Source organism: Lissotriton helveticus, chromosome 6 (assembly GCF_964261635.1).
Source record: "Lissotriton helveticus chromosome 6, aLisHel1.1, whole genome shotgun sequence".
Taxonomy (NCBI): domain Eukaryota; kingdom Metazoa; phylum Chordata; class Amphibia; order Caudata; family Salamandridae; genus Lissotriton; species Lissotriton helveticus.
In genome coordinates this window covers 1,820,930,054-1,820,939,286 of record NC_136067.1, presented here as the reverse complement: position 1 = coordinate 1,820,939,286, position 9,233 = coordinate 1,820,930,054, and the positions used below count along the sequence as shown (strand labels likewise).

At 38.8% G+C, this 9,233-nt stretch overlaps 1 protein-coding gene across 1 annotated transcript; it reads right to left on the bottom strand.

Annotated features, from left to right (window-relative positions):
- Positions 1-307: 307 nt before the first annotated feature.
- TBCC (tubulin folding cofactor C) lies at positions 308-1,829 on the bottom strand. Its single transcript, XM_078647114.1, has one exon. It carries the CDS (start codon positions 1,687-1,689, stop codon positions 685-687), a length of 1,005 nt encoding a protein of 334 aa, XP_078503240.1. The 5' UTR covers positions 1,690-1,829; the 3' UTR covers positions 308-684.
- Between the last annotated feature and the right edge of the window lie 7,404 nt (positions 1,830-9,233).

Genomic DNA, 9,233 nt, shown 5'->3' with positions numbered 1-9,233 from the left:
CCAGTACGCCATTTTACATCACAAAACCCAAGACATTATTTGCTTACTATAAAGACCCATCAGAAAAAGGCTTAAGCAAGCAATTTACAATATTGGTGTTGGATAGTGAGCGTTGCGCTTTATGAGAATGCTTAAAATCACAGATTTTTTTTTGTTTTGCAAGATTTACGTTAAAACTAAGACAATCAGGCAAAGGTTTGGAGTTATTCGCACTCTACAAAAATAGCTAGAAATGCAATTCATTCATTCGTTTACATCGAGATGCTTTCAATAGCGTCAATAAAAAAATCAAGATGTGAGCCAAAAAGATTATCCACCAAATTTTATTTACTTAATGTTAAAAATCAAAAATCGCAAGGAGAGTTTGGTTTTAATAAGTGCAATGCCTGCTAATGTGCAAAGGACGACGTACGCTTAAGCAGAGAACGAAAGTCAGTTACATTTAACAACAATCAATGAGTTTGGGGTTTTGCCATCAGTTTTTAATAGTATATCACATTTCAGATGCCCTCGGGCAGATCAAATAGAAGTACAAATCACGCCCTAGTTAGGAGTTGCTTCCATACAAAAACCCAGGCTTGGGGGTTTCCTTTGGGGAATTGTAGTATCTCCATAAATAATGAATGTGTAAACAGCAGCTTCGAAGCCATGAATCGGACCCCTCGGTCCCACTAGCCCACTCCTTTAATCCCACTGCACCCGCCGCTCTTCCTCGGGCACGATGCCCCAGTTGGGCGAGGCTGCATCCCGGGCCAGCCAGTCGAAGTCATCCACCTGACTCCAGTGATTGCGGGAGCGATCCAGGCCGGCGCGAAGGTAGTCCTCGCCCATGCCTGGGTAGTTCCAAGTGAGCGGGGCAAAGCCCAGCCTGCGGCAGTCCTCAATGATGGCCCGGCACGTGACATGCAGGTAGATGCGGGTGTTCGTGCTGCGGTGCACCCGTAGTTGCTGACAGGGAAAGGTCAATTCGCAATTGTGGCACTCATCCATAAACACAGAACTGGAGACGGGGCCACAGAGGACAGTGCAACCGCGCAGCCCTCGCATGTGCAGGGTGCCAGGGCTTCCCTGCAATTGTACCCGGCAGTCCCGCAGATCTGCCAACTGCACGTCCCGCCCGCTTAACTCTTCCCCATTCAATGCCAAGCTCTGGCCCTCGAGGCCGCGGAAGCCACAGGTGTGTGCTGGCTCCGGTAAAGGGGCGGTGATGGGTTCCAGTTGAGCAGGAGCGGGGGCCGGCGGGGTCTCTTTACGCTCACGGGACTTGAAGGCGAACTTCTTTTTGGGCTGCAGTTGCTCTCTGCGATCAACCAGAGCCACCTGCAGTCGCTGCAGCGCATCCTGCGCCAGCTTCACGTCGTAAGAAGGCAGGAAGCGCAGGCTGTCATTCACCAGCTTCTGAAGAGCCTGAAGTCGGACCCCAGCATCCTGCAGCTCAGCCTCCCCCGTCCCCTTCCCTGGGTCATCTCCAGGCTGTAGCAACTGTTCCAGAGCATCACGCTCGGGCCTGAAGGAAGCTTTAAAGAAGTCCTGCTTTTCTTCGTCCACCGTCCGACGCTCCTTCTCTTGCCGTCGCTTCCCCGCCTCTTGCTGCCGCTCCAGATCACGACGGAGCAGCCGCTCTGGGAGCGCAGTGCTGCCGCTGGACGTTAGCACCATATCGCTTCCCGGCGTAGTTACTGCTTCCATCTTGTTAGCCGCACACGCATAAAAGCACGACCCAGCAACGGCAGAAATGATTGGCGTAGAACACCCCGAACACTAGACCGCATAACGTGAATGTAGGCTGGCGTGCAGGCGGCCGCCATGATAGTCCTGTTTGACAGTTCCGAGTCATGTGACTTGACGCCCACCTTTTCTTTAAACCAGTGCTTTAAATGGGAAAAAATAAGAGCAGGTACTCATTAAAATGAGCGAGAGGTGTAGTGAGGGGGCGGGGCTAAAGTCAAGACATGATGATACTTCATGACTTCTATATTAGTTGCAGCACACACCAAAACACATGAGAAATGTTTTTTATATAAATAAAGCAAGTTAACTCATTACACAAAATGAAAGGGAAATGCTATAATATGGCACAATGTAAATGAAGCAAATCATCACGACCCTCCCTAGAAGCTAGTGATCCAGCGGCCTATAGAAAATATATCATAAACAACGCTACCCAACTTCATAACCTAAAAACAAAATTCTATACTAAATTATGGACCCATTTATGAACCTGACATATTTTTGGGCCTACTGAATCAGGTGATCGGATTAAATCTATATACAACTAATTTACAAACTATATACAATATTATACATTAGCGGAAAGAATATTGTCATTATAACAAATCCTAATTATTTAAACGACCACCATTGGCGACGTGATCTAGCTAATCGTAACCTACACTTCTGAATAATCAAGACCAGCTTGTTTGTCAAAAGTAAGATTTTATTTACTAAATTATGGTATTTCAATTGATAGTTTTATATAAGTAATTTATTAGCATTGAAGCAAACATGATTGTAAAGAAACTTGAAAAATACAATTTAAGCAATTGAATCGAAGTTAAAGTAAGTATTTAAAGTTTAGCATTTCTAAAACCTAAGTCCCTAACTGAGCTAAATAGATAGAAATTAAAGTAAAGTTCTTTGAGGATTCTTACGTGCTCCACGCAATGTCCGACAGCACTTCACCCTCATCGGAAAGTCAGAAAGCAGCAGCCAGCCCATCCCTAGGGGCATGACTTTTTATACCTTTCTACACTAACTAAACTACGCAAAGGAAAGTTTTCAGAAATCTTCGACGTCCCATTGGCTGAGAGTGACAAGTGACATGTCACCCACATTTCAAATCTTCCATTAGGTCACTTTTCTTAAGGACCATTGTCCTTTCCAAATGCAACCAGGAGCTTCCTAGGTTTGCAACAAATGTACAATAATGTTCTCACTGCTTCCAATTGACTTCCGCGGATGCCAAGTTAAGGGCTGACAAAATGTTCTTTTTCGACCTTGGCCACGTCCGACAGAATGATGATAGCACGTCAGTTTTTGCTTTGTGAATGCAGCTTTTGACGATCACTTTATTTCAGAATGGGCGTCTCGTGACTTTTGCAGAAGTAAAATTCAACTTTTTGTAACTCGAGCAAACTAGGCCCAAAAGCAGGCAACTTATGCTTTCTAGTATAAAACAAACACAAGAAAAGTATTAATGTAAGAAATAATGTAGATTCTGTATTCACCCCAGGATTTACTAATTAATTAACCCACCCGATTAATCAAATGTTACCTAGCAAATGCAAACAAATAAAGCAGCGTTTATATCTACCAGTCTTCATTAATCCATGAGACTTATGTGCACCTAGAATAGTAGAAATGACATCACACAGACAAGGAAAAGCAAAACAAGCACATGCTTCTTTTAAGTTTGCAGCGGTTAGTAGTGACAAAAACGAAAACAATAAATTATTTTATTATTTTGCACGAACAAAAAGATGCAACAATTATGCACGTTTATGAGCACACATGTTAGTCCCCCCATGTGTAAAGTTTAATCTAAGTTGTATTAGCACGACATATCACAAATCATTAATATTATTATTCATGTTATGGAAATGTGACTTCACGAGTTTAAACAAAATTTTGTTTTCTATCTCGCTCCATCAACTCCCTCATCTGGTGATTAACAAATCACCACACCAGCACCCAAAATTTTGGTAATTTAAACTTCCGAGAAATCGATTCAAATTCATTTGTATCAGTAATCTTAAAAGTCTGTTTCTGCATAATCTTTGGAATTAGCATAACGCTCTCTATGTAACTCCTGTAATTCGATTTCCCTTTCTTCTTCTTTCCTAAGTTTATAGATTCTTTTCTTTTCTTTCAACTGCTTCTTTCTTTTATGTAACAAACAACCTATTTTGGTCAAAATAAAAATGAATACTATTATAATTAAAGGTGCCAAAATCTTGCCAAGAATTGAACTTCCAATATCGTGAAACCAGTTTTTAATTGCTTGGAACCTTTTTGAAAGTTTCCCTGTAAAATCATCTTCTTCTAAAGGAATTATCTCCGAATGCATTTGTGTAATATTCTTGATATACATTTCAATATTCTTACTTTCGTCAGGTATATATGTGCAACAATGTTGTACATGTAAAATGCCACAGACTCCTCCCTCTTTTGCTAGGAGTATGTCTAAAGCAAGGCGGTCTTGAATTACCATGGATCTAATTGCAATAACTTCAACATTCACTAATTGAAACCCATCAGCTGTGTCAGTTGATAATCTATCAACTATAGTGGACAATTTTCTGATTTTCCCTGCATTTAAGGTTATACCAACAAAAGGTATTACTGCTTGAAAAATATCTCCCAAAACTTCAGTAAAAGTTTCTCTTTTAACTCTATTTACATAATTATGAATTTTAAACAATCCTTCTGAATCTCTGTCAACATGAAACACTTTAGGAAAAACAATTCCCACATAACAAGTTCCATACCAGTGGTCTGGAAGGTTGTAGTAGGCTTTGTCACCACAAACAAAATAAATCCCAGGAAAGATTGGATCCTTTCCACCTTTGAATCCCCAACCTCCCAAAATCTGATAAGTATCTTCACAGTTACTTGCACCTACAAAGTAATTATCAAAAAGTGTGTTATCTCTCCTAATGCAAAGTTTTCCACTAACTGGTTTGTCTATGTGAATTGCAATATTTTCAAGCATTTTGCCATTTAACTTCTCATCCTCTTTCTGCCAGAAATTAGACTTAGTTTGCTTGACTAATTCATTCCTCTTATAAATTGCTCTTCTCTCCTCAACCATATTCAAAAATTTCTTTCCTTCAGCACTTAATTTGCAAGTTAAATTATTTTTATAAGCATACTCATAAGTAAGTTCGTTAGTAACAAGGAAAAATTCTCTCATTTGCTTTGCTTTCTTATGCTTATTTAAAGCATTTTCAATCTTAATATTTGCAAAAATTTCGTCATAATTTGAATAGTAATATTCTAAACGTCCAGTTTGATAAAATAAGCTAGTTAACACACTACATGTAACACCATAAGTGAGAGGAAGCATATTATATGTTACTCCCTCAGAAACAGAAGCAGGTAACTTAACGCAGACGTAGCAGTCTTTTGCATCCATTACCTTAACATATTCACTCAATAGTTTTGTGAATGTATTACTTGAAAAATCACTAATTGATTTATCTTGATGAATGTTAGGCTGATGATCAATAACTTTTGCAGACGCACTATGTTTAGTTTGGCTAATCAGAGCTTTGCTTGTTATGTTAACTTTGTGTAATTCTCTATTCATCTCCAAAGGGATAATCACAGCTAAAACCAACCAGAGCAGAATTAAAATGAGCAGACACACCAGAGTCATCTTACAGCATCTCTTAAAAACAGAACACTTTGAAGTGCTCTCCTTAACATAAGGCATTTTTGGTTAGTTTAGCTTCAAAATAAAACAAAATAAAACAAAATTTAAAATTCTAAATTTATATTTACACCCCCCTTTTAAAATATTATTATTTTTTTTTTTTTTTTTAAACCCTAAACAAGATTTCTTCGACCTTATGTCATACATAAGTTTTCTTCAACTAAACAGTTTTTCTTCGACCTTGTGTCAACTAACAAATTTTCTTCAGCCTTTTGCTAATTTAATATTTTTGTACTTCAATCATTGTCACTAATTTCTTGGACTTCGTCTTCTTCTTCACTACTACCATATATGTCAATAACAGGTGGAATTACTAAATAAGTCCACTCAGGAGACTTGTATTTTTGGTTTGGTCTTACTATTCTTTTTCCTTTTCTCGACACCACTTCAATCTTCCTTCCAACTCCAACTTCTTTTCCAGGACTCTTTTGACTACTGATTTCTTCAACTTGTTCTTTTGGTTTCTTGATCAATCTGACTCTCAATCTTCCACTAGGCCAGTAGTCTGCTTTTCTCACGTACTTCTTCTTTGGTTCAGAATTATTTGATTCTGACTTCCAAGTCCTTTTCTTTCTGTTTTCACTTTCACCATCCACGTCACTTTCTTCAGTTTCGTAGTCTGAAATTTCAATTGACTCAGGAACTTCTCTATTCGGCAATTTCACTCCTTCAGGAACTTCACTTTGTTTTCCATTACTGGTACTCGGTAATTCGTCTTCCTCTTCTTCTTCAATTACCCCCAACTTCCCAGATTTCGGATTTCTGTTCCTTACTCCAGAGCTTGTTCTCTGCCTTTCGATACTCTCCTGGTCTGAAACTTCTTTTTGTTCTGCTTCTTTGTCTTCAATAGAGACAACCGAATCCTCAGTTATCTTTCCCTTTAACATATTCTCTTCACCTTCAGAATCTATTTCAATGATTTCCAAGTCTTTTCTTGTCAAATTTCCATTCACTGGCACAGTTTCCAGATGTCGACTTTCTTGTCGATCTTCAGAATCTGGATTTATTTCACCTTCTGTTTCGCCTTCTGCTTCAGAATCAGAATCATCTGTGGTATCACTTTCAACATCAGAACTCTCAGGGGTTGGTACTGGAATTGTATGACTAGGATGAATCCAACGTTTCAATCCTCTGCACTTTACAGCATTAGTAGTGATCAAAATTATCTGCCTAGGCTTCTGCCATCTAGGAGCTAGACAATTCCTTCTCCGATGTACTTTCGTTCTGACCCAATCGCCAGGTCTCAGATCATGTGTCAAAACCTTTTCATTTGATTGTGCTTCAGTTCCCACCTGATTAGACACAGAAGTTACCATATCAGATAACCTTTTACAGTAATCCAAAATAGCACTGTCATTTATGCTCAACAGTTTACCTACAGGTACAAAAGCTTGCCTCATAACTCTTCCCATTAAAATTTCATGAGGACTCAAACCTGTCTTTTTATCTGGTGTACTTCTTAATGACATCAAAACAAGTGGAAGAGCATCAGTCCACTTTACACCTGTTTCAAGACACATTTTTCCAATTCTGTTTTTAATTGTTCCATTAATTTGTTCAACCACCCCTGATGCCTCTGGTCTGTATGCACAGTGTATTTTCTGCTCAATGCTCAAAGCTTCGCAAATTAACTTCATCAGTTTGTTATCAAAATGGCTTCCTCCATCACTCTCAATAGTGACTGGAAAACCGTACCTTGGGATGATTTCTCTGAGCATTAGTTTTGCTACTGTAATTGAATCACAATGTCGTGTAGGGAAAGCCTCTACCCATCTTGAAAATAAGCAAACAATTACAAGCACATATTTCAAACAATTGTGTAAGGGCATTTCGATGAAATCCATTTGTAACCTGGTAAAGGGACCACCCTCTCGACCAATTATTCCTGTCCCCACCACTGATTTTCTGTTTGGATTCATTTGTTGGCATGACAAACACCTTTGACAAAAAGATTCTGCAATAGTTCTGAACTTAGTATTGAACCATGTTTCTCTGAAAAGTCTAACCATAGAATCTCTTCCTAGATGTGCTGGACCATGATATAATCTGGCCATGTCAGCAATCAAGCAATTTGGTAAGACTACTCTGCCATCTTTGTAAACCCACACTCCATCTTCTTCACGTGGTCTACAATCTGATCTTAACCACAAGTCTTTTTCTTCATCTTCTGCTTCATTTTGTAAATCTCTAATCTCATGCCATGTTTCTACAACTGTTGTTAGCATTAATGAATTTGAATCAGTTTCTTTACTCCTTTCCCGATTGTATGCATAATTTTTTCTTGCGCAGTATTTAGCTGTTTCATCTGCGAAGGCATTGCCCTTGGAAATATAATCAATTCCTCTAGTGTGCGCTGCACACTTAACAATGGCGATTTCTTTCGGCAATTGTATTGCTTCAATTAATCTCCTAATGAAAACTGCATTTTTAATTGGTGATCCTGCTGATGTCATGTATCCTCTCTGTGACCAGAGTTGTCCATAATCATGCACAACTCCATACCCATACTGACTATCAGTAATGATGGTAACTCTTATATCTTTTGATATTTCACATGCACGAATCAAAGCAATTAATTCAGCCACTTGTGCTGAACGAACTCCTTCAAGACATGATGCTTCTTCGACATCTTTGACTGTACAAACTGAATATGAAGCTTTTAAGACACCTCCTTCGGATCTTAAGCATGAGCCATCTACAAAGTAGACAAAATCCGATTCAGACAAAGGTCTGTCTTTGATGTCTTTTCTTGGTTTATGCAGAATTCCATGACATCTAAACATTCATGTTCTGTTTCAATGTCATCAACAATTTCAGAATCAGGCAGTAATGTAGAAGGATTCAGATTCAAACATCTTGAAATTGAAACATTATCTGCTCCTAGTATGATTTTCTCATACTTTGTCAATCTGCTACTTGTTAAGTGCTGAGTCTTACCTCTTGTCAGTAATATTTCTACTGAATGAGGTACAAAAACTTTCACAGGAAATCCCATAATGATCCCCTCACTTTGTTCGAGACTAATACTTGTAGCTGCAACTGCTTTTAAGCAACCTGGTAATGCCTTTGCAATTGGATCAAGAACTGCAGAGAAGTATGCAATAGGTTTCTTTAGATTTCCGTGTCTCTGAATCAACACAGATAATGCACATCCTTCTCTCTCACTGCAATACAGTTCAAAATCTTTCTCATAATTTGGCATACCTAAAGCAGGAGCTTGACATAAGCTCTTTTTCAGGTTTTCAAAAGAATCCATCTCAGCATCATTGAGAATAATTGGATCTTTTACATCTGACTTTGTCAGTCTTTGTAGTGGTTTTGCAATTACTGAAAATCCACTTATCCATTGACGACAGTAACCAACCATTCCCAAGAACATTCTGACCTGTCTTTGTGTTCTTGGTGGTAACATTGCTTGAATCATTTTTATTCTTTCTATTGTTACTTGTCTTTTTCCCTTTGCAATTCTGTGACCAAGGTATTTTATTTCTTGTTTGCAAAACTGTAGTTTTGCTGGGGATACTTTATGTCCTTCTTCTGCAAGGCGATTTAACAGAATTATTGTGTCTGTCACACAATTTTCTCTTGTCTTTGCAGCTATTAATAGATCATCAATATACTGCACTAACGTTGACCTACCAGGTAAGTCTAGGTCTTCTAATGATCTTTTTAACAGTTCATTAAAGATTGAAGGACTTTCTGTATAGCCCTGTGGGATTCTCGACCATCCGAGGGTCTTACCTTGGAATCTGAAAGCAAAAATTTCATAACTGTCTGGATGTAAGGGAACAGTAAAGAA

What these genes read in the sequence shown, in the direction of transcription:
- TBCC (XM_078647114.1), bottom strand. Translation starts at nt 1,689, where the DNA reads ATGGAAGCAGTAACTACGCCGGGAAGCGATATGGTGCTAACGTCCAGC.